General features: G+C 46.0%; 1 protein-coding gene across 1 annotated transcript in view; it reads left to right on the top strand.

Annotated features, from left to right (window-relative positions):
- The window catches only part of rskrb (ribosomal protein S6 kinase related b), a 54,024-nt gene that overhangs the window by 8,572 nt on the left and 17,952 nt on the right, over nt 1-27,500 (top strand). Inside the window, exons 3-5 of the mRNA XM_082958345.1 lie at nt 13,518-13,601; nt 15,067-15,135; nt 24,663-24,732. Coding sequence (XP_082814471.1) covers nt 13,518-13,601; nt 15,067-15,135; nt 24,663-24,732 — 223 coding nt within the window. The remainder of the gene's footprint in view (nt 1-13,517; nt 13,602-15,066; nt 15,136-24,662; nt 24,733-27,500) is intronic.

The following is a 27,500-nucleotide window of genomic DNA, read 5'->3' as shown; positions in this document are numbered from 1 at the left end:
GCCCATTGACCAGATCCACCACACTGGGAACATTGACCAGATCCACACTGGGAACATTGACCAGATCCACCACACTGGGAACATTGACCAGATCCACCACACTGGGCCCATTGACCAGACCCACCACACTGGGGACATTGACCAGATCCACCACACTGGGAACATTGACCAGATCCACCACACTGGGGACATTGACCAGATCCACCACACTGGGAACATTGACCAGATCCACACTGGGAACATTGACCAGATCCACCACACTGGGGACATTGACCAGATCCACCACACTGGGAACATTGACCAGATCCACCACACTGGGGACATTGACCAGATCCACCACACTGGGGACATTGACCAGACCCACCACACTGGGGACATTGACCAAATCCACCACACTGGGGACATTGACCAGACCCACCACACTGGGGACATTGACCAGATCCACCACACTGGGCCCATTGACCAGACCCACCACACTGGGGACATTGACCAGATCCACCACACTGGGCCCATTGACCAGACCCACCACACTGGGAACATTGACCAGATCCACCACACTGGGCCCATTGACCAGATCCACCACACTGGGCACATTGACCAGATCCACACTGGGCGAAATCCCTGTCAGCACATTCCTGCAGGTCATTTAAGGTTTTTAAAGACTGACTCAGCATATTTGTATATGTTTTCCTTTTCATTCTAGTGAATTGTTGGTACTTATAGGTGACTGTAGGGACTGTTTAAACTCCGAGGCCATAAAATGACTTTTTACTCAAATGATAAATGCAAGACTCAATCCCAAAGACATCTCAAAGTCAACACTTATTGATGTTATTCTAACTAACAATCCTCCGCACAAATACTCGGCCGTTGGTATTTTCGCTAATGATTTAAGTGATCATTGTGCAGCTGCTTGTATTAGAGACACTAAAATCCCCAAAGTGCCCCCTCAGTTCATAGTCAAACTACATTTTTGCCAGTTCTGTGAGCAGGCATTCCTGCATGCAACTGGGATAGGATTGCCCTTATTCCAGACATCGAAGAGGCATTCTATTTTCATTCCATGTTTTCTACTATCTGTGATAAACACGCCCCTCTCAAAAAAGTACCGGGTAAGAGGTTGTGGACAATCCCTGGTTTACAGGGGAATTATCTGATTTGATCCAGAAATACACAATGGGCCAAAGCCAGAAAGGGTAATTCCCAGGCCGAATGGCAGTTATTCAGGGCACTGAGATACGGAAATGTAAATCTAGCTTCTATTACTAATCTACAAAGGCAAACGTCTATAACCCCACGAAATGATTGAAAACCATTAAATCCATGAATGCGAACACAAACTGGTCTCCTGCTAAAATTGTCCTCAGATTCAATGGATGTGACTTGACAAGAATAAACTGCTTGACGTGTTGAATAAGGATTTTAGCTGAGCATTTATTTGACAGTGAACTCAATCCTAACATCTCGAATGAGGCTGTGAATGAAACGGCCGCGAGCCGGCCTACGCTTCATCTATTTCATTTTTATAGAGATTGAGCTTTCAGAAGTTGTAAAAGCACTCAAATCTATTGATATTAAGAAAGCAGCTGGTCCGGATCAATTAAAACCTTATTTAAAAAATAAATAAATTGGTGCAGAGATCATTGCTGCCCCTCACTCATAACATATACATCAGGAAGCAGGTGCAGAAGGTAAGGGACCGATACAGATTAACAAACAGGAGAAGCGTACTGAACGTGAGAGAGAACAATACCACCTAATGACTGATGTCGACTGAGGGCTAAATAAAGGGGGAGTAATCAAGGAGAAAATGATGACCAGGTGTGTAATGATGGGGAACAGGTGTGTGTAATGATGTGGACCAGGTGTGTGTAATGATGTGGACCAGGTGTGCGTAATGATGAGATCCAGGTGTGTGTAATGATGGGGACCAGGTGCGTAATGATGGGGAACAGGTGTGTGTAATGACGGGGACCAGGTGTGTGTAATGACGTGGACCAGGTGTGCGTAATGATGGGGGACCAGGTGTGTGTAATGATGTGGAGCAGGTGTGTGTAATGATGGGGACCAGGTGTGTGTAATGATGTGGACCAGGTGTGTGTAATGATGTGGACCAGGTGTGCGTAATGATGAGATCCAGGTGTGTGTAATGATGGAGACCAGGTGTGTGTAATGATGGGGAGCAGGTGTGTGTAATGATGGGGACCAGGTGTGTGTAATGATGTGGACCAGGTGTGTGTAATGATGTGGACCAGGTGTGCGTAATGATGAGATCCAGGTGTGTGTAATGATGGAGACCAGGTGTGTGTAATGATGGGGAGCAGGTGTGTGTAATGATGGAGACCAGGTGTGTGTAATGATGGGGACCAGGTGTGTGTAATGATGGGGACCAGGTGTGTGTAATGATGGAGACCAGGTGTGCGTAATGATGGGGACCAGGTGTGTGTAATGATGGGGACCAGGTGTGTGTAATGATGGGGAACAGGTGTGTGTAATGATGATAACCAGGTGTGTGTAATGATGGGGAACAGGTGTGTGTAATGATGGAGACCAGGTGTGTGTAATGATCATAACCAGGTGTGTGTAATGATGGGGAACAGGTGTGTGTAATGATGGAGACCAGGTGTGTGTAATGATGATAACCAGGTGTGTGTAATGATGGTGACCAGGTGTGTGTAATGATGGGGACCAGGTGTGTGTAATGATGGGGACCAGGTGTGTGTAATGATGGGGAACAGGTGTGTGTAATGATGGAGACCAGGTGTGTGTAATGATGAGATCCAGGTGTGTGTAATGATGGAGACCAGGTGTGCGTAATGATGAGATCCAGGTGTGTGTAATGATGGGGAACAGGTGTGCGTAATGATGGGGAACAGGTGTGCGTAATGGTGACCAGGTGTGCATAATGATGGTGACCAGGTGTGCATAATGATGGTGACCAGGTGTGCGTAATGATGGGGAACAGGTGTGCGTAACGTTAGTTACCAGGGCCGGTGGTTAATAGACCGGCGATGTCGAGCGACGGAGGGAGGGAGCAGGAGTATTTATTTATTTGACTTTTTATTTAACCTTTATTTAACCTTTATTTAACCTTTATTTAACCGGGCGTGACACATATTTCATTGGCGAGTAATACCATTCCAAAAGTCTGGAAAGCAGCATATGTCACGCCTTTACATAAGGGTGGAGATCAGTCCTATGTCACGCCTTTACATAAGGGTGGAGATCAGTCCTATGTCACGCCTTTACATAAGGGTGGAGATCAGTCCTATGTCACGCCTTTACATAAGGGTGGAGATCAGTCCTATGTCACGCCTTTACATAAGGGTGGAGATCAGTCCTATGTCACGCCTTTACATAAGGGTGGACGTCATGCCAGACAGCCTCTACAGTCCCATTAGTTTCCATTACAGCCTGGATATTAATGCTAACAGTCTCTACAGTCTCATTAGTTTCCATTACAGCCTGGATATTAATGCTAACAGTCACTACAGTCCCATTAGTTTCCATTACAGCCTGGATATTAATGCTAACACAGTCACTACAGTCCCATTAGTTTCCATTACAGCCTGGATATTAATGCTAACAGTCTCTACAGTCTCATTAGTTTCCATTACAGCCTGGATATTAATGCTAACACAGTCTCTACAGTCCCATTAGTTTCCATTACAGCCTGGATATTAATGCTAACACAGTCTCTACAGTCCCATTAGTTTCCATTACAGCCTGGATATTAATGCTAACAGTCTCTACAGTCCCATTAGTTTCCATTACAGCCTGGATATTAATGCTAACACAGTCTCTACAGTCCCATTAGTTTCCATTACAGCCTGGATATTAATGCTAACACAGTCTCTACAGTCCCATTAGTTTCCATTACAGCCTGGATATTAATGCTAACAGTCACTACAGTCCCATTAGTTTCCATTACAGCCTGGATATTAATGCCAACACAGTCACTACAGTCCCATTAGTTTCCATTACAGCCTGGATATTAATGCTAACAGTCACTACAGTCCCATTAGTTTCCATTACAGCCTGGATATTAATACCAACACAGTCTCTACAGTCCCATTAGTTTCCATTACAGCCTGGATATTAATACTAACAGTCACTACAGTCCCATTAGTTTCCATTACAGCCTGGATATTAATGCCAACACAGTCACTACAGTCCCATTAGTTTCCATTACAGCCTGGATATTAATGCCAACACAGTCACTACAGTCCCATTAGTTTCCATTACAGCCTGGATATTAATGCTAACAGTCACTACAGTCCCATTAGTTTCCATTACAGCCTGGATATTAATGCTAACAGTCTCTACAGTCCCATTAGTTTCCATTACAGCCTGGATATTAATGCTAACAGTCACTACAGTCCCATTAGTTTCCATTACAGCCTGGATATTAATGCTAACAGTCACTACAGTCCCATTAGTTTCCATTACAGCCTGGATATTAATGCTAACAGTCTCTACAGTCCCATTAGTTTCCATTACAGCCTGGATATTAATGCTAACACAGTCACTACAGTCCCATTAGTTTCCATTACAGCCTGGATATTAATGCTAACAGTCTCTACAGTCCCATTAGTTTCCATTACAGCCTGGATATTAATGCTAACAGTCACTACAGTCCCATTAGTTTCCATTACAGCCTGGATATTAATGCTAACAGTCACTACAGTCCCATTAGTTTCCATTACAGCCTGGATATTAATGCTAACAGTCACTACAGTCCCATTAGTTTCCATTACAGCCTGGATATTAATGCTAACAGTCACTACAGTCCCATTAGTTTCCATTACAGCCTGGATATTAATGCTAACAGTCACTACAGTCCCATTAGTTTCCATTACAGCCTGGATATTAATGACAACACAGTCTCTACAGTCCCATTAGTTTCCATTACAGCCTGGATATTAATGCTAACAGTCACTACAGTCCCATTAGTTTCCATTACAGCCTGGATATTAATGACAACACAGTCTCTACAGTCCCATTAGTTTCCATTACAGCCTGGATATTAATGCTAACAGTCTCTACAGTCCCATTAGTTTCCATTACAGCCTGGATATTAATGCTAACAGTCACTACAGTCCCATTAGTTTCCATTACAGCCTGGATATTAATGCTAACAGTCACTACAGTCCCATTAGTTTCCATTACAGCCTGGATATTAATGCTAACAGTCACTACAGTCCCATTAGTTTCCATTACAGCCTGGATATTAATGCTAACACAGTCACTACAGTCCCATTAGTTTCCATTACAGCCTGGATATTAATGCTAACAGTCACTACAGTCCCATTAGTTTCCATTACAGCCTGGATATTAATGCTAACAGTCACTACAGTCCCATTAGTTTCCATTACAGCCTGGATATTAATGCTAACAGTCTCTACAGTCCCATTAGTTTCCATTACAGCCTGGATATTAATGCTAACACAGTCACTACAGTCCCATTAGTTTCCATTACAGCCTGGATATTAATGCTAACAGTCACTACAGTCCCATTAGTTTCCATTACAGCCTGGATATTAATGCTAACACAGTCACTACAGTCCCATTAGTTTCCATTACAGCCTGGATATTAATGCTAACAGTCACTACAGTCCCATTAGTTTCCATTACAGCCTGGATATTAATGCTAACAGTCACTACAGTCCCATTAGTTTCCATTACAGCCTGGATATTAATGCTAACAGTCTCTACAGTCCCATTAGTTTCCATTACAGCCTGGATATTAATGCCAACACAGTCACTACAGTCCCATTAGTTTCCATTACAGCCTGGATATTAATGCTAACAGTCACTACAGTCCCATTAGTTTCCATTACAGCCTGGATATTAATGCCAACACAGTCACTACAGTCCCATTAGTTTCCATTACAGCCTGGATATTAATGCTAACAGTCTCTACAGTCTCATTAGTTTCCATTACAGCCTGGATATTAATGCTAACAGTCACTACAGTCCCATTAGTTTCCATTACAGCCTGGATATTAATGCTAACAGTCACTACAGTCCCATTAGTTTCCATTACAGCCTGGATATTAATGCTAACAGTCACTACAGTCCCATTAGTTTCCATTACAGCCTGGATATTAATGCTAACAGTCACTACAGTCCCATTAGTTTCCATTACAGCCTGGATATTAATGCTAACACAGTCACTACAGTCCCATTAGTTTCCATTACAGCCTGGATATTAATGCTAACAGTCACTACAGTCCCATTAGTTTCCATTACAGCCTGGATATTAATGCTAACAGTCACTACAGTCCCATTAGTTTCCATTACAGCCTGGATATTAATGCTAACAGTCACTACAGTCCCATTAGTTTCCATTACAGCCTGGATATTAATGCTAACAGTCACTACAGTCCCATTAGTTTCCATTACAGCCTGGATATTAATGCTAACAGTCACTACAGTCCCATTTGTTTCCATTACAGCCTGGATATTAATAACAACACAGTCACTACAGTCCCATTAGTTTCCATTACAGCCTGGATATTAATGCTAACAGTCACTACAGTCCCATTAGTTTCCATTACAGCCTGGATATTAATGCTAACAGTCACTACAGTCCCATTAGTTTCCATTACAGCCTGGATATTAATGCTAACAGTCTCTACAGTCCCATTAGTTTCCATTACAGCCTGGATATTAATGCTAACAGTCACTACAGTCCCATTAGTTTCCATTACAGCCTGGATATTAATGCTAACAGTCTCTACAGTCCCATTAGTTTCCATTACAGCCTGGATATTAATGCTAACAGTCACTACAGTCCCATTAGTTTCCATTACAGCCTGGATATTAATGCTAACAGTCACTACAGTCCCATTAGTTTCCATTACAGCCTGGATATTAATGCTAACAGTCACTACAGTCCCATTAGTTTCCATTACAGCCTGGATATTAATGCTAACACAGTCTCTACAGTCCCATTAGTTTCCATTACAGCCTGGATATTAATGCTAACAGTCACTACAGTCCCATTAGTTTCCATTTCAGCCTGGATATTAATGCTAACACAGTCTCTACAGTCCCATTAGTTTCCATTACAGCCTGGATATTAATGCTAACAGTCACTACAGTCCCATTAGTTTCCATTACAGCCTGGATATTAATGCTAACAGTCACTACAGTCCCATTAGTTTCCATTACAGCCTGGATATTAATGCCAACACAGTCTCTACAGTCCCATTAGTTTCCATTACAGCCTGGATATTAATGCTAACAGTCTCTACAGTCCCATTAGTTTCCATTACAGCCTGGATATTAATGCTAACTGTCACTACAGTCCCATTAGTTTCCATTACAGCCTGGATATTAATGCTAACAGTCACTACAGTCCCATTAGTTTCCATTACAGCCTGGATATTAATGCTAACAGTCTCTACAGTCCCATTAGTTTCCATTACAGCCTGGATATTAATGCTAACAGTCACTACAGTCCCATTAGTTTCCATTACAGCCTGGATATTAATGCTAACAGTCACTACAGTCCCATTAGTTTCCATTACAGCCTGGATATTAATGCTAACAGTCACTACAGTCCCATTAGTTTCCATTACAGCCTGGATATTAATGCTAACAGTCACTACAGTCCCATTAGTTTCCATTACAGCCTGGATATTAATGCCAACACAGTCTCTACAGTCCCATTAGTTTCCATTACAGCCTGGATATTAACGCTAACAGTCACTACAGTCCCATTAGTTTCCATTACAGCCTGGATATTAATACCAACACAGTCTCTACAGTCCCATTAGTTTCCATTACAGCCTGGATATTAATGCTAACAGTCACTACAGTCCCATTAGTTTCCATTACAGCCTGGATATTAATACCAACACAGTCTCTACAGTCCCATTAGTTTCCATTACAGCCTGGATATTAATGCTAACAGTCACTACAGTCCCATTAGTTTCCATTACAGCCTGGATATTAATGCTAACAGTCACTACAGTCCCATTAGTTTCCATTACAGCCTGGATATTAATGCTAACAGTCTCTACAGTCCCATTAGTTTCCATTACAGCCTGGATATTAATGCTAACAGTCACTACAGTCCCATTAGTTTCCATTACAGCCTGGATATTAATGCTAACAGTCACTACAGTCCCATTAGTTTCCATTACAGCCTGGATATTAATGACAACACAGTCTCTACAGTCCCATTAGTTTCCATTACAGCCTGGATATTAATGCTAACAGTCACTACAGTCCCATTAGTTTCCATTACAGCCTGGATATTAATGCTAACAGTCACTACAGTCCCATTAGTTTCCATTACAGCCTGGATATTAATGCCAACACAGTCTCTACAGTCCCATTAGTTTCCATTACAGCCTGGATATTAATGCTAACAGTCACTACAGTCCCATTAGTTTCCATTACAGCCTGGATATTAATGCTAACAGTCACTACAGTCCCATTAGTTTCCATTACAGCCTGGATATTAATGCTAACAGTCACTACAGTCCCATTAGTTTCCATTACAGCCTGGATATTAATGCTAACAGTCACTACAGTCCCATTAGTTTCCATTACAGCCTGGATATTAATGCCAACAGTCTCTACAGTCCCATTAGTTTCCATTACAGCCTGGATATTAATGCTAACAGTCACTACAGTCCCATTAGTTTCCATTACAGCCTGGATATTAATGCTAACAGTCACTACAGTCCCATTAGTTTCCATTACAGCCTGGATATTAATGCTAACAGTCACTACAGTCCCATTAGTTTCCATTACAGCCTGGATATTAATGCTAACAGTCACTACAGTCCCATTAGTTTCCATTACAGCCTGGATATTAATGCTAACAGTCACTACAGTCCCATTAGTTTCCATTACAGCCTGGATATTAATGCCAACACAGTCTCTACAGTCCCATTAGTTTCCATTACAGCCTGGATATTAATGCTAACAGTCACTACAGTCCCATTAGTTTCCATTACAGCCTGGATATTAATGCTAACAGTCTCTACAGTCCCATTAGTTTCCATTACACCCTGGATATTAATGCTAACAGTCACTACAGTCCCATTAGTTTCCATTACAGCCTGGATATTAATGCTAACAGTCTCTACAGTCTCATTAGTTTCCATTACAGCCTGGATATTAATGCTAACAGTCACTACAGTCCCATTAGTTTCCATTACAGCCTGGATATTAATGCTAACAGTCTCTACAGTCCCATTAGTTTCCATTACAGCCTGGATATTAATGCTAACAGTCACTACAGTCCCATTAGTTTCCATTACAGCCTGGATATTAATGCTAACAGTCACTACAGTCCCATTAGTTTCCATTACAGCCTGGATATTAATGCCAACACAGTCTCTACAGTCCCATTAGTTTCCATTACAGCCTGGATATTAATGCTAACAGTCACTACAGTCCCATTAGTTTCCATTACAGCCTGGATATTAATGCTAACAGTCTCTATAGTCCCATTAGTTTCCATTACAGCCTGGATATTAATGCTAACAGTCTCTACAGTCCCATTAGTTTCCATTACAGCCTGGATATTAATGCTAACAGTCACTACAGTCCCATTAGTTTCCATTACAGCCTGGATATTAATGCTAACACAGTCTCTACAGTCCCATTAGTTTTCATTGCAGTCTCGTTTGAATGCCGTTGTTACGCAAATGTGTACGGAACGGTGTTAGTCTACGCTATATTGTTTTGCTCCAGGCTGCAACCATTTCCCTTCAGCGGGAAGGTGCTTGTTTGGATTGTTAACTAAGGCCAAGCGTTGCGAGACTGCTTCACTCGCTAGCTTGAAGCTGGATAAGCTGTGCGTTGTGTTGGTGACATCAAAGGCATGCGGACTGAGGTGTAGTTTTATTGTTGTTAGCACATCGGTAGGTTTTGACTAGTTTTGAGTACATAAATACTTAATAATTCACAAACTGTGATGTTAGCTGACAAAGATTATCTCATTTGAACAAAACGTGTAAGATCTCCTAAGACTGTGTTTACCAAAGACCAGTGCCGACAGAGATGGCCGCCTCGCTTCGCGTTCCTAGGAAACTATGCAGTATTTTGGTTTTTAATGTGTTATTTCTTACATTGTTACCCCAGGAAATCTTAAGTTTTATCACATACAGTCGGGAGGAACTATTGGATATAAGAGCAACGTCAACTCACCAACATTACGACCAGGAATACGACTTTCCCAAAGCGGATCCCCTGTTTGGTCCACCACCCAGGACAATGGATCGGATCCCAGCCGGCGACCCAAAACAACGGCGCCGCAGAAGGGGCAGATGGAGCGGTCTTCTGGTCAGGCTCCGTAGACGGGCACATCGCTCACCGCTCCCGAGTTTACTACTCGCCAACGTCCAGTCTCTTGACAACAAGGTAGACGAAATCCGAGCAAGGGTTGCCTTCCAGAGAGACATCAGAGATTGTAACGTTCTTTGTTTCACGGAAACATGGCTCACTCGGGATATGTTGTCAGAGTTGGTACAGTCACCTGGTTTCTTCACGCATCGCTCCGACAGAAACAAACATCTCTATGGTAAGAAGAAGGGCAGGGGTGTATGCCTTATGATTAACGACTCATGGTGTGATCATAACAACATACAGGAACTTAAGTCCTTTTGTCCACCTGACCTAGAATTCCTTACAATCAAATGCCGACCGCATTATCTACCAAGAGAATTCTCTTTGATTATAATCACAGTCGTGTATATTCCCCCCCAAGCAGACACACCGACGGCCCTGAACGAACTTCATTTGACTCTATGTAAACTGGAAACCACATATCCTGAGTCTGCATTTATTTTAGCTGGGGATTTTAACAAGGCTAATCTGAAAACAAGGCTCCCTAAATTTTATCAGCATATCGATTGCGCGACCCGGGCTGGCAAAACCCTGGATCACTGTTATTCTAACTTCCGCGACGCATTAAGGCCCTCCCCCGCCCTCCTTTCGGAAAATCTGACCACGACTCCATTTTGTTGCTCCCAGCCTATAGACAGAAACTAAAACAGGAAGTGCCCGTGCTCAGGTCTGTTCAACGCTGGTCCGACCAATCGGATTCCACGCTTCAAGATTGCTTCGATCACGTGAACTGGGATATGTTCCGCATAGTGTCGGACAATAACATTGATGAATACGCTGATTCGGTGAGTGAGTTTATTAGCAAGTGCATCAGTGATGTTGTACCCACAGCATCTATTAAAACATTCCCCAACCAGAAACCGTGGATTGATGGCAGCATTCGCGCAAAACTGAAAGAGCGAACCACTGCTTTTAATCAGGTCAAGGTGACCGGAAACATGACCGAATATAAACAGTGTAGCTATTCCCTTCGCAAGGCAATCAAACAAGCTAAGCGTCAGTATAGAGACAAAGTAGAGTCACAATTCAACTGCTAAGACATGAGAGGTATGTGGCAGGGTCTACAGTCAATAACAGACTACAAAAAGAAAACCAGCCCCGTCGCGGACCACAATGTCCTGCTCCCAGACAAACTAAACAACTTCTTTGCTCGCTTTGAGGCCAATACAGTGCCAACGACACGACCCACTACCAAAACCTGCAAGCTCTCCTTCACCAACGTGAGTAAAGCATTTAAACGTGTTAACCCTCGCAAGGCTGCCGGCCCAGACGGCATCCCCAGCCACGTCCTCAGAGCATGCGCAGACCAGCTGGTTGGTGTGTTTACGGACATATTCAATCAATCCTTATCCCAGTCTGCTGTTCCCACATGCTTCAAGAGGGCCACCATTGTTCCTGTTCCCAAGAAAGCGAAGGTAACTGAGCTAAATGACTATCGCCCCGTAGCACTCACTTCCGTCATTATGAAGTGCTTTGAGAGACTAGTCAAGGATCATATCACCTCCACCTTACCTGACACCCTAGACCCACTCCAATTTGCTTACCGCCCCAATAGGTCCACAGACGATGCAATCGCAATCACACTGCACACTGCCCTAACCCATCTGGACAAGAGGAATACCTATGTAAGAATGCTGTTCATCGACTACAGCTCAGCATTTAACACCATAGTACCCTCCAAACCCGTCATTAAGCTCGAGACCCTGGGTCTTGACCCCTCCCTGTGCAACTGGGTCCTGGACTTCCTGACGGGCCGCCCCCAGGTGGTGAGGGTAGGCAACATCTCCACCCCGCTGATCCTCAACACTGGGGCCCCACAAGGGTGCGTTCTCAGCCCTCTCCTGTACTCCCTGTTCACCCACGACTGCGTGGCCATACACGCCTCCAACTCAATCATCAAGTTTGCAGACGACACTACAGTGGTAGGCTTGATTACCAACAACGACGAGATGGCCTACAGGGAGGCGAGGGCCCTCGGAGTGTGGTGTCAGGAAAATAACCTCACACTCAATGTCAACAAAACAAAGGAGATGATCGTGGACTTCAGGAAACAGCAGAGGGAGCAGCCCCCTATCCACATCGACGGGACAGTAGTGGAGAAGGTGGAAAGTTTTAAGTTCCTCGGCGTACACAACACGGACAAACTGAAATGGTCCACCCACATAGACAGTGTGGTGAAGAAGGCGCAACAGCACCTCTTCAACCTCAGGAGGCTGAAGAAATTAGTCTCGTCACCAAAAACACTCACAAACTTTTACAGATCCACAATCGAGAGCATCCTCTCGGGCTGTATCACCGCCTGGTACGGCAGCTGCTCCGCCCACAACCGGAAGGCTCTCCAGAGGGTAGTGAGGTCTGCACAACGCATCACCGGGGGCAAACTACCTGCCCTCCAGGACACCTACACCACCCGATGTCACAGGAAGGACAAAAAGATCATCAAGGACAACAACCATCCGAGCCACTGCCTGTTCACCCCGCTATCATCCAGAAGGCGAGGTCAGTACAGGTGCATCAAAGCTGGGGACCGAGAGACTGAAAAACACCTTCTATCTCAAGGCCATCAGACTGTTAAACAGCCATCACTAACTCAGAGAGGCTGCTGCCTACACTGAGACCCAATCACTGGCCACTTTAATAAATAATAATTGGATGTAATAAATGTATCACTACCCACTTTAAACAATGCCACTTTATATAATGTTTACATACCCTACATTACTCATCTCATATGTATATACTGTACTCTATACCATCTACTGCATCTTGCATTGCCGTTCGGCCATCGCTCATTCATACATTTTTATGTACATATTCTTATTCATTCCTTTACACATGTGTGTATAAGGTAGTCGTTGTGAAATTGTTAGATTACTTGTTAGATATTACTGCACTGTCGGAACTAGAAGCACAAGCATTTCACTACACTCGCATTAACATCTGCTAACCACGTGTATGTGACAAATAAAATTTGATTTGACCTTATTTTCGGCCTTTACCCAGAAACCTCCCAAAATCCCCATGAATTCCTCATAGCGTTGCCCAACGAGCCATGGCAGAGCCATTACTATTTCTCTCTGTTGAAACCAGACCCGAGACAGGGTTATGGAGGCTATACTCTTTCCACCTCCTCTCTCCTGTTCCAGGTGTTGGGATATATCGCCAAAGGATCCTTTGGTCCCATTCTGAAGGTGAAGGACAAGGCCAAGCAGAAAACCTACGCTGTCAAGGTAACCCTCCAATAGCACTTTACACTCGCATGCATATCATATACACTACATGACCAAAAGTATGTGGACACCTGCTCATCTAACATCTCATTCCAAAATCATGGGTTTAATATGGAGTTGGTCCCCCCCTTTGCTGCTATAACAGCCTCCACTCTTCTGGGAAGGCTTTCCACTAGATGTTGGAACATTGCTGCTATAACAGCCTCCACTCTTCTGGGAAGGCTTTCCACTAGATGTTGGATCATTGCTGCTATAACAGCCTCCACTCTTCTGGGAAGGCTTTCCACTAGATGTTGGAACATTGCTGCTATAACAGCCTCCTCTCTTCTGGGAAGGCTTTCCACTAGATGTTGGAACATTGCTGCTATAACAGCCTCCTCTCTTCTGGGAAGGCTTTCCACTAGATGTTGGATCATTGCTGCGGGGACTTGCTTCCATTCAGCCACAAGAGCATTAGTGAGGTCGGGTACTGATGTTGGGTGATTAGGCCTGGCTCACAGTCGACGTTCCAATTCATCCCAAAGGTGTTCGACGGGGTTGAGGTCAGGGCTAAGTGCAGGCCAATCAAGTTCTTCCACACTGATCTCAACAAACCATTTCTGTGTGGACCTCTCTTTGTGCATGGGGGCATTGTCATGCTGAAACAGGAAATTACCTTCCCCAAAGTGTTGCCACAAAGTTGGAAGAACAGAATCGTCTAGAATGTCATTGTATGCTGTAGTGTTAAGATTTCCCTTCACTGGAACTAAGGGGCCTGAACCATGAAAAACAGCCCCAGACCATTATTCCTCATCCACCAAACTTTACAGTTGGAGCTATGCATCCGGGCAGGTAGCGTTCTCTTGGCATCCACCAAACCCAGATTTGTCCGTTGGACTGCCAGATGGTGAAGCGTGATTCATTACTCCAGAGATCCGAGTTTCCATAATGAGTGTTACAACCGAGGACAGACGATTTTTACGCGCTACGCTCTTCAGCACTCGGCGGTTCCGTTCTGTGAGCTTGTGTGGCCAATAACAGTTGACTGAGGGGCAGCTTTAGCAGGGCAGAAATGTAACGAATTGACTTGTTGGAAAGGTGGCCTCTGGTGCCTCTTTGAAAGTCACTGAGTTCTTCAGTAAGGCCCATTCTACTGCCAATGTTTGTCTATGGAGATTGCATGGCTGTGTGGTCGATTTTATACACTGGACAGCAAAGGGTGTGGCTGAAATAGCCGAATCCACTAATTTGAAGGGGTGTCCACATACTTTTGTATATACAGTGTATATCTGCGGACTAGCTGAATGGCAGATAACTGCACTGTTTATGAGAAGCTCTGTGCTACATGTCACATCATCAGCCGGTGTGTGTGTGTGTGTGTGTGTGTGTGTGTGTGTGTGTGTGTGTGTGTGGTGTGTGTGTGTGTGTGTGTGTGTGTGTGTGTGTGTGTGTGTGTGTGTGTGTGTGTGGGGGGGGGCGTTCTCAGGTAATCCCTAAGTCAGAGATCCTGAGGCTGGGCGTTCTGGAACAGTCTAAAGAAGAAGTTATAGTACAGGTGAGAGAGAGAGAGAGAGAGAGAGAGAGAGAGAGAGAGAGAGAGAGAGAGAGAGAGGAGAGAGAGAGAGAGAGAGAGAGAGAGAGAACGAGAACAATGTACTGAGCAAATGTCAAATTGGCTTTCAACCAAATTACCGTACAACAGACCATGTATTCACCCTAATTAACAAACAAACCAAAACAAAGGCGAAGTCTTCTCATGTTTTGTTGATTTCAAAAAAAGCCTTCGACTCAGTTTGGCCTGAGAGTCTGAGGGTCTGAGGGTCTGAGGGTCTGAGGGTCTGAGGGTCTGAAGGACTGAGGGACTGAGGGTCTGAGGGTCTGAGGGTCTGAGGGACTGAGGGTCTGAGGGTCTGAGGGTCTGAGGGTCTGAGGGACTGAGGGTCTGAGGGTCTGAGGGTCTGAGGGCCTGAGGGTCTGAGGGTCTGAGGGCCTGAGGGTCTGAGGGTCTGAGGGTCTGAGGGTCTGAGAGTCTGAGGGTCTGAGGGTCTGAGGGTCTGAGGGCCTGAGGGTCTGAGGGTCTGAGGGACTGAGGGACTGAGGGTCTGAGGGCCTGAGGGTCTGAGGGTCTGAGGGACTGAGGGTCTGAGGGCCTGAGGGTCTGAGGGTCTGAGGGTCTGAGGGTCTGCTATACAAATGGATGGAAAGTGGTGTTGGGGGAAAACATACGACATTATAAAATCCATGTACACAAACAATAAGTGTGTGGTTAAAATTGGGAAAAAAATACAAATTTCTTCCCACAGGGCCGTGGGGTGAAACAGGGATGCAGCTTAAGCCCCACCCTCTTCAACATATATATTAATGAATTGGCGAGGGCACTAGAACAGTCTGCAGCACCCGGCCCTCACCCTACTAGAATCTGAAGTCAAATGTCTACTGTTTGCTGATGATCTGGTGCTTCTGTCCCCAACCAAGGAGGGCCTACAGCAGCACCTAGATCTTCTGCACAGATTCTGCCAGACCTGGGCCCTGACAGACCTGGGCCCTGTCAGACCTGGGCCCTGACAGACCTGGACCCTGCCAGACCTGGACCCTGACAGACCTGAACCCTGCCAGACCTGGGCCCTGACAGACCTGGACCCTGACAGACCTGGACCCTGCCAGACCTGGACCCTGACAGACCTGGACCCTGCCAGACCTGGGCCCTGACAGACCTGGGCTCTGCCAGACCTGGGCTCTGCCAGACCTGGGCCCTGACAGACCTGGGCCCTGCCAGACCTGGGCCCTGACAGACCTGGACCCTGACAGACCTGGGCCCTGCCAGACCTGGACCCTGACAGACCTGGGCCCTGCCAGACCTGGGCCCTGCCAGACCTGGACCCTGACAGACCTGGACCCTGCCAGACCTGGGCCCTGACAGACCTGGGCCCTGTCAGACCTGGACCCTGCCAGACCTGGGCCCTGACAGACCTGGACCCTGACAGACCTGGACCCTGACAGACCTGGACCCTGACAGACCTGGACCCTGACAGACCTGGGCCCTGACAGACCTGGGCCCTGCCAGACCTGGACCCTGACAGACCTGAACCCTGCCAGACCTGGACCCTGACAGACCTGGGCCCTGACAGACCTGGAATTAACCAAAAAAACTGCAAGCAAATTAGAATGCTATTTGTCCCTAAACAGAGAGGACACAGTGACAGAATACCTGACCACTGTGACTGACCCAAACTTAAGGAAAGCTTTGACTATGTACAGACTCAGTGAGCATAGCCTTGCTATTGAGAAAGGCCGCCGTAGACAGACCTGGCTTTGTAGAGAAGACAGGCTATGTGCAACACTGCCCACAAAATGAGGTGGAAACCGAGCTGCACTTCCTAACCTCCTGCCCAATGTATGACCATATTAGAGACACATATTTCCCTCAGATTACACAGATACACAAAGAATTAGAAAACAAACTCGATTTTGATAAACTCCCATATCTACTGGGTGAAATACCACAGTGTTCCATCACAGCAGTAAGATGTGTGACCTGTTGCCACAAGAAAAGGGCAACCAGTGAAGAACAAACACCATTGTAAATACAACCCATATTTATGCTTGTTTATTTTCCCTGTTGTACTTTAACCATTTGCACATCGTTACAACACTGTATATAGACATAATATGACATTTGAAATGTCTTTATTCTTTTGGAACTTCTGTGAGTGTAATGTTTACTGCTAATGTTTATTGTTTATTTCACTTTTGTTTATTATCTACCTCACTTGCTTTGTTAATGTTAACATATGTTTCCCATGCCAATAAAGCCCCTCGAATTGAATTAAATGGAGAGAGAGAGAGAGAGAGAGAGAGAGAGAGAGGACGTGCTCTATAGGTGGGTCAGACGGAGGGAGGGATGCTGTATATGTGTTGTAGAATGCTGTCTGTACTTGTTGCACTAGCCGTAACTAGCTATACACACTGTTATAGTGGTTTAGACAGGGTCGTGGGTCGTGACTAGCTATACACACTGGTTATAGTGGTTTAGACAGGGTCGTGGGTCGTGACTAGCTATACACACTGTTATAGTGGTTTAGACAGGGTCGTGGGTCGTGACTAGCTATACACACTGTTATAGTGGTTTAGACAGGGTCGTGGGTCGTGACTAGCTATACACACTGTTATAGTGGTTTAGACAGGGTCGTGGGTCGTGACTAGCTATACACACTGTTATAGTGGTTTAGACAGGGCCGTGGGTCGTGACTAGCTATACACACTGTTATAGTGGTTTAGACAGGGCGTGGGTCGTGACTAGCTATACACACTGTTATAGTGGTTTAGACAGGGTCGTGGGTCGTGACTAGCTATACACACTGTTATAGTGGTTTAGACAGGGTCGTGGGTCGTGACTAGCTATACACACTGTTATAGTGGTTTAGACAGGGTCGTGGGCGTGACTAGCTATACACACTGTTATAGTGGTTTAGACAGGGTCGTGGGTCGTGACTAGCTATACACACTGTTATAGTGGTTTAGACAGGGTCGTGGGTCGTGACTAGCTATACACACTGTTATAGTGGTTTAGACAGGGTCGTGGGTCGTGACTAGCTATACACACTGTTATAGTGGTTTAGACAGGGTCGTGGGTCGTAACTAGCTATACACACTGTTATAGTGGTTTAGACAGGGCCGTGGGTCGTGACTAGCTATACACACTGTTATAGTGGTTTAGACAGGGCCGTGGGTCGTGACTAGCTATACACACTGTTATAGTGGTTTAGACAGGGCCGTGGGTCGTGACTAGCTATACACACTGTTATAGTGGTTTAGACAGGGTCGTGACTAGCTATACACACTGTTATAGTGGTTTAGACAGGGCCGTGGGTCGTAACTAGCTATACACACTGTTATAGTGGTTTAGACAGGGTCGTGACTAGCTATACACACTGTTATAGTGGTTTAGACAGGGTCGTGGGTCGTGACTAGCTATACACACTGTTATAGTGGTTTAGACAGGGTCGTGGGTCGTAACTAGCTATACACACTGTTATAGTGGTTTAGACAGGGTCGTGGGTCGTGACTAGCTATACACACTGTTATAGTGGTTTAGACAGGGTCGTGACTAGCTATACACACTGTTATAGTGGTTTAGACAGGGTCGTGGGTCGTGACTAGCTATACACACTGTTATAGTGGTTTAGACAGGGTCGTAACTAGCTATACACACTGTTATAGTGGTTTAGACAGGGTCGTGGGTCGTAACTAGCTATACATCACTGTTATAGTGGTTTAGACAGGGTCGTGGGTCGTGACTAGCTATACACACTGTTATAGTGGTTTAGACAGGGTCGTGGGCCGTAACTAGCTATACACACTGTTATAGTGGTTTAGACAGGGTCGTGACTAGCTATACACACTGTTATAGTGGTTTAGACAGGGTCGTAACTAGCTATACACACTGTTATAGTGGTTTAGACAGGGTCGTGGGTCGTAACTAGCTATACACACTGTTATAGTGGTTTAGACAGGGTCGTGGGTCGTGACTAGCTATACACACTGTTATAGTGGTTTAGACAGGGCCGTGGGCCGTGACTAGCTATACACACTGTTATAGTGGTTTAGACAGGGCCGTGGGTCGTGACTAGCTATACACACTGTTATAGTGGTTTAGACAGGGTCGTAACTAGCTATACACACTGTTATAGTGGTTTAGACAGGGTCTGGGTCGTAACTAGCTATAATCACTGTTATAGTGGTTTAGACAGGGTTGTGGGTCGTGACTAGCTATACACACTGTTATAGTGGTTTAGACAGGGTCGTGGGTCGTGACTAGCTATACACACTGTTATAGTGGTTTAGACAGGGTCGTAACTAGCTATACACACTGTTATAGTGGTTTAGACAGGGCCGTGGGCCGTGACTAGCTATACACACTGTTATAGTGGTTTAGACAGGGTCGTGGGTCGTAACTAGCTATACACACTGTTATAGTGGTTTAGACAGGGCCGTGGGTCGTGACTAGCTATACACACTGTTATAGTGGTTTAGACAGGGTCGTGGGTCGTGACTAGCTATACACACTGTTATAGTGGTTTAGACAGGGTCGTGGGTCGTGACTAGCTATACACACTGTTATAGTGGTTTAGACAGGGTCGTGGGTCGTGTCTAGCTATACACACTGTTATAGTGGTTTAGACAGGGTCGTGGGTCGTGACTAGCTATACACACTGTTATAGTGGTTTAGACAGGGCCGTGGGTCGTGACTAGCTATACACACTGTTATAGTGGTTTAGACAGGGTCGTGACTAGCTATACACACTGTTATAGTGGTTTAGACAGGGCCGTGGGTCGTGACTAGCTATACACACTGTTATAGTGGTTTAGACAGGGTCGTGACTAGCTATACACACTGTTATAGTGGTTTAGACAGGGTCGTGGGTCGTGACTAGCTATACACACTGTTATAGTGGTTTAGACAGGGCCGTGGGTCGTAACTAGCTATACACACTGTTATAGTGGTTTAGACAGGGTCGTAACTAGCTATACACACTGTTATAGTGGTTTAGACAGGGTCGTGACTAGCTATACACACTGTTATAGTGGTTTAGACAGGGTCGTGGGTCGTACTAGCTATACACACTGTTATAGTGGTTTAGACAGGGTCGTACTAGCTATACACACTGTTATAGTGTTTAGACAGGGCGTGGGTCGTACTAGCTATAACACTGTTATAGTGTTTAGACAGGGTCGTGGGTCGTGACTAGCTATACACACTGTTATAGTGGTTTAGACAGGGTCGTGGGCCGTAACTAGCTATAACACTGTTATAGTGGTTTAGACAGGGTCGTACTAGCTATACACACTGTTATAGTGGTTTAGACAGGGTCGTGGGTTGACTAGCTATACACACTGTTATAGTGGTTTAGACAGGGTCGTGGGTGTACTAGCTATACACACTGTTATAGTGGTTTAGACAGGGTCGTGGGTCGTGACTAGCTATACACACTGTTATAGTGGTTTAGACAGGGCCGTCCGTGTGTTAACAGGGTCGTCGTGACTAGCTATACACACTGTTATAGTGGTTTAGACAGGGCCGTGGGTCCGTGACTAGCTATACACACTGTTATAGTGGTTTAGACAGGGCCGTGGGTCGTGACTAGCTATACACACTGTTATAGTGGTTTAGACAGGGCCGTGGGTCGTGACTAGCTATACACACTGTTATAGTGGTTTAGACAGGGTCGTGGGTCGTGACTAGCTATACACACTGTTATAGTGGTTTAGACAGGGTCGTGGGTCGTGACTAGCTATACACACTGTTATAGTGGTTTAGACAGGGCGTGGGTCGTGACTAGCTATACACACTGTTATAGTGGTTTAGACAGGGTCGTGGGTCGTGACTAGCTATACACACTGTTATAGTGGTTTAGACAGGGCTCGTGGGTCGTGACTAGCTATACACACTGTTATAGTGGTTTAGACAGGGCCGTGGGTCGTGAGACTAGCTATACACACTGTTATAGTGGTTTAGACAGGGTCGTGGGTCGTGACTAGCTATACACACTGTTATAGTGGTTTAGACAGGGTCGTGGGTCGTGACTAGCTATACACACTGTTATAGTGGTTTAGACAGGGCCGTGGGTCGTAACTAGCTATACACACTGTTATAGTGGTTTAGACAGGGTCGTGGGATCGTGACTAGCTATACACACTGTTATAGTGGTTTAGACAGGGTCGTGGGTCGTGACTAGCTATACACACTGTTATAGTGGTTTAGACAGGGTCGTAACTAGCTATACACACTGTTATAGTGGTTTAGACAGGGTCGTGGGTCGTAACTAGCTATAATCACTGTTATAGTGGTTTAGACAGGGTCGTGGGTCGTGACTAGCTATACACACTGTTATAGTGGTTTAGACAGGGTCGTGGGCCGTAACTAGCTATACACACTGTTATAGTGGTTTAGACAGGGTCGTGAACTAGCTATACACACTGTTATAGTGGTTTAGACAGGGTCGTGGGTCGTGACTAGCTATACACACTGTTATAGTGGTTTAGACAGGGTCGTAACTAGCTATACACACTGTTATAGTGGTTTAGACAGGGTCGTGGGTCGTGACTAGCTATACACACTGTTATAGTGGTTTAGACAGGGTCGTGGGCCGTGACTAGCTATACACACTGTTATAGTGGTTTAGACAGGGTCGTAACTAGCTATACACACTGTTATAGTGGTTTAGACAGGGTCGTGGGTCGTGACTAGCTATACACACTGTTATAGTGGTTTAGACAGGGTCGTGGGTCGTGACTAGCTATACACACTGTTATAGTGGTTTAGACAGGGTCGTGGGCTACGTTGACTCAGCTATACACACTGTTATAGTGGTTTAGACAGGGTCGTGGGTCGTGACTAGCTATACACACTGTTATAGTGGTTTAGACAGGGTCGTGGGTCGTGACTAGCTATACACACTGTTATAGTGGTTTAGACAGGGTCGTGGGCGTAACTAGCTATACACACTGTTATAGTGGTTTAGACAGGGTCGTGGGTCGTAACTAGCTATAATCACTGTTATAGTGGTTTAGACAGGGTTGTGGGTCGTGACTAGCTATACACACTGTTATAGTGGTTTAGACAGGGTCGTGGGTCGTGACTAGCTATACACACTGTTATAGTGGTTTAGACAGGGTCGTGGGCCGTGACTAGCTATACACACTGTTATAGTGGTTTAGACAGGGCCGTGGGTCGTGACTAGCTATACACACTGTTATAGTGGTTTAGACAGGGTCGTGGGTCGTGACTAGCTATACACACTGTTATAGTGGTTTAGACAGGGCCGTGGGTCGTGACTAGCTATACACACTGTTATAGTGGTTTAGACAGGGCTCGTGGGTCGTGACTAGCTATACACACTGTTATAGTGGTTTAGACAGGGTCCGTGGGTCGTAACTAGCTATACACACTGTTATAGTGGTTTAGACAGGGTCGTGGGTCGTGACTAGCTATACACACTGTTATAGTGGTTTAGACAGGGTCGTGGGTCGTGACTAGCTATACACACTGTTATAGTGGTTTAGACAGGGTCGTGGGTCGTGACTAGCTATACACACTGTTATAGTGGTTTAGACAGGGTCGTGGGTCCGTGACTAGCTATACACACTGTTATAGTGGTTTAGACAGGGTCGTGGGTCGTGACTAGCTATACACACTGTTATAGTGGTTTAGACAGGGTCGTGGGTCGTGACTAGCTATACACACTGTTATAGTGGTTTAGACAGGGTCGTAACTAGCTATACACACTGTTATAGTGGTTTAGACAGGGTCGTGGGTCGTACTAGCTATAACACTGTTATAGTGGTTTAGACAGGGTCGTGGGTCGTGACTAGCTATACACACTGTTATAGTGGTTTAGACAGGGTCGTGGGCCGTGACTAGCTATACACACTGTTATAGTGGTTTAGACAGGGTCGTAACTAGCTATACACACTGTTATAGTGGTTTAGACAGGGTCGTGGGTCGTAACTAGCTATACACACTGTTATAGTGGTTTAGACAGGGTCGTGGGTCGTGACTAGCTATACACACTGTTATAGTGGTTTAGACAGGGTCGTGGGTCGTGACTAGCTATACACACTGTTATAGTGGTTTAGACAGGGCCGTGGGTCGTGACTAGCTATACACACTGTTATAGTGGTTTAGACAGGGTCGTGACTAGCTATACACACTGTTATAGTGGTTTAGACAGGGTCGTGACTAGCTGTACACACTGTTATAGTGGTTTAGACAGGGTCGTGGGTCGTGACTAGCTATACACACTGTTATAGTGGTTTAGACAGGGTCGTAACTAGCTATACACACTGTTATAGTGGTTTAGACAGGGTCGTGGGTCGTGACTAGCTATACACACTGTTATAGTGGTTTAGACAGGGTCGTGACTAGCTATACACACTGTTATAGTGGTTTAGACAGGGTCGTGGGTCGTGACTAGCTATACACACTGTTATAGTGGTTTAGACAGGGTCCGTGACTAGCTATACACACTGTTATAGTGGTTTAGACAGGGCGTGGGCGTGACTAGCTATACACACTGTTATAGTGGTTTAGACAGGGTCGTGGGTCGTAACTAGCTATACACACTGTTATAGTGGTTTAGACAGGGTCGTGGGTCGTGACTAGCTATACACACTGTTATAGTGGTTTAGACAGGGTCGTGGGTCGTGACTAGCTATACACACTGTTATAGTGGTTTAGACAGGGTCGTGGGTCGTGACTAGCTATACACACTGTTATAGTGGTTTAGACAGGGTCGTGGGTCGTAACTAGCTATACACACTGTTATAGTGGTTTAGACAGGGTCGTGGGTCGTGACTAGCTATACACACTGTTATAGTGGTTTAGACAGGGTCGTGGGTCGTGACTAGCTATACACACTGTTATAGTGGTTTAGACAGGGTCGTGGGTCGTGACTAGCTATACACACTGTTATAGTGGTTTAGACAGGGTCGTGGGTCGTGACTAGCTATACACACTGTTATAGTGGTTTAGACAGGGCCGTGGGTCGTAACTATCTATACACACTGTTATAGGCGTTTAGACAGTCCCCCCCCCCCCCCCCTTTTGTTTTTCCATTGCTGCCACTCGCTGTTTATTATCTGTACATAGTCACTTTACCCCCCACCTACTTGTACGAAGTACCTCGACCTGTCAAGGCTCAAGTGGAAGTACGTGATTACGAGCGTTGGCAGCTGGTTTCGGGTTTTAGTCATTGATTATTTGGATGAGTCAGGATTGGTGAAAGGAGGGGCTTTAACTAGATTCCACAGCCACAAAGGCAAAATTGGCTACATCTTAAAAATTCATGATATATTTGTCTTGCTTTTTGGCCATGATAAACACGGGTGAAAGTAGAGGAAGGATCACGTTTGACCAAGACTTATCTTTTGCGAGGGAGACTTTCCTTCCTTCCTTCGCACAACGGTAATCACATTTGTTAGCAGCATCCCCCCCCCCCCCCCCCCCCAGGAAATTACAAACTTTCGCGAGAATTTTACTTCACCGAGATTACTCTTTGGCTGACCTGTGACCTTTGTCCTCAGCGTCAGGTGCGTCACCCGTTCGTCCACGACCTTCAGGACTGCTGGCAGACACAGAGACACCTCTACATTAGTGAGTCAGACAGGAAGCATCCAGACCCTAATGACCCCGACCCTAAAACCAACCTCACTGTTTCCTGAACCCCGACCCTAAAACCAACCTCACTGTTTCCTGAACCCCGACCCTAAAACCAACCTCATTGTTTCCTGAACCCCAACCCTAAAACCAACCTCACTGTTTCCTGAACCCCGACCCTAAAACCAACCTCACTGTTTCCTGAACCCCAACCCTAAAACCAACCTCACTGTTTCCTGAACCCCAACCCTAAAACCAACCTCACTGTTTCCTGAACCCCAACCCTAAAACCAACCTCACTGTTTCCTGAACCCCAACCCTAAAACCAACCTCACTGTTTCCTGAACCCCAACCCTAAAACCAACCTCACTGTTTCCTGAACCCCAACCCTAAAACCAACCACACTGTTTCCTGAACCCCAACCCTAAAACCAACCTCACTGTTTCCTGAACCCCAACCCTAAAACCAACCTCACTGTTTCCTGAACCCCGACCCTAAAACCAACCTCACTGTTTCCTGAACCCCGACCCTAAAACCAACCTCACTGTTTCCTGAACCCCAACCCTAAAACCAACCTCACTGTTTCCTGAACCCCGACCCTAAAACCAACCTCACTGTTTCCTGAACCCCAACCCTAAAACCAACCTCACTGTTTCCTGAACCCCAACCCTAAAACCAACCTCACTGTTTCCTGAACCCCAACCCTAAAACCAACCTCACTGTTTCCTGAACCCCAACCCTAAAACCAACCTCACTGTTTCCTGAACCCCGACCCTAAAACCAACCTCATTGTTTCCTGAACCCCAACCCTAAAACCAACCTCACTGTTTCCTGAACCCCAACCCTAAAACCAACCTTCACTGTTTCCTTAACCCCAACCCTAAAACCAACCTCACTGTTTCCTGAACCCCGACCCTAAAACCAACCTCACTGTTTCCTTACTCAGACACAGAGACACTTCTACATTAGTCACATAGAAACACCCTAGACCCTACAGCCCACTGCCCCTCTGCCATTATCCTCATTATCCCACTGCCCTTAACCTCATTATACCACTGCCCCACTGCCATTATCCTCATTATCCCACTGCCCCTCTGCCATTAGCCTCATTATCCCACTGCCCCTCTGCCATTACCCTCATTATTCCACTGCCCCACTGTCGTTATCCTCATTATCCCACTGCCCCACTGCCATTTTCCTCATTATCCCACTGCTGTTATCCTCATTATCCCACTGCCCCTCTGCCGTTATCCTCATTATCCCACTGCCCCTCTGCCGTTAACCTCATTATCCCACTGCCCCGCTGCCGTTATCCTCATTAGCCCACTGCCCCTCTGCCGTTATCCTCATTATCCCACTGCTGTTATCCTCATTATCCCACTGCCCCGCTGCCGTTATCCTCATTATCCCACTGCCCCTCTGCCGTTATCCTCATTATCCCACTGCCCCACTGCCGTTATCCCCATTAGCCCACTGCCCCTCTGCCGTTATCCTCATTAGCCCACTGCCCTTAACCTCATTATCCCACTGCCCCACTCCCGTTATCCTCATTATCCCACTGCCGTTAACCTCATTATCCCACTGCCCTTAACCTCATTATCCAACTGCCCCACTGCCGTTATCCTCATTATTCCACTGTCCTTAACCTCATTATCCCACTGCCCCACTGCCGTTATCCTCATTATTCCACTGCCCCACTGCCGTTATCCTCATTATCCCACTGCCCTTAACCTCATTATCCCACTGCTCCACTGCCATTATCCTCATTATTCCACTGCCCCACTGCCGTTATCCTCATTATCTCACTGCCCCACTGCCGTTATCCTCATTATCCCACTGCCCCACTGCCGTTAACCTCATTATCCCACTGCCCTTAAACTCATTATCCCACTGCCCCATTGCCGTTATCCTCATTATCCCACTGCCCCACTGCCGTTATCCTCATTATTCCACTGCCGTTATCCTCATTATCCCACTGCCCCACTGCCGTTATCCTCATTATCCCACTGCCCTTAACCTCATTATCCCACTGCCCCACTGCCGTTATCCTCATTATCCCACTGCCGTTATCCTCATTATCTCACTGCCCCACTGCCGTTATCCTCATTATTCCACTGCCCCACTGCCATTATCCTCATTATCCCACTGCCCCGCTGCCGTTACCCTCATTATCCCACTGCCCCACTGCCGTTATCCTCATTATCCCACTGCCCCACTGCCGTTATCCTCATTATTCCACTGCCCCACTGCCATTATCCTCATTATCCCACTGCCCCGCTGCCGTTACCCTCATTATCCCACTGCCCCGCTGCCGTTACCCTCATTATCCCACTGCCCCTCTGCCGTTATCCTCATTATCCCACTGCCCCACTGCCGTTATCCTCATTATTCCACTGCCCCACTGCCATTATCCTCATTATCCCACTGCCCCGCTGCCGTTACCCTCATTATCCCACTGCCCCACTGCCGTTATCCTCATTATCCCACTGCTGTTATCCTCATTATCTCACTGCCCCACTGCCGTTATCCTCATTATCCCACTGCCGTTATCCTCATTATCCCACTGCCCCTCTGCCGTTAACCTCATTATCCCACTGCCGTTATCCTCATTATCCCACTGCCCCTCTGCCGTTATCCTCATTAGCCCACTGCCCTTAACCTCATTATCCCACTGCCCCACTGCCGTTACCCTCATTATCCCACTGCCGTTACCCTCATTATCCCACTGCCCCACTGCCGTTATCCTCATTATTCCACTGCCCCTC

Source organism: Salmo salar, chromosome 11 (assembly GCF_965601325.2).
Source record: "Salmo salar chromosome 11, fSalSal1, whole genome shotgun sequence".
In the NCBI taxonomy this organism is placed as follows: Eukaryota; Metazoa; Chordata; class Actinopteri; order Salmoniformes; family Salmonidae; genus Salmo; species Salmo salar.
Note: the sequence above shows the minus strand (reverse complement) of the source record. Positions and strands in the feature narration are given on the sequence as shown.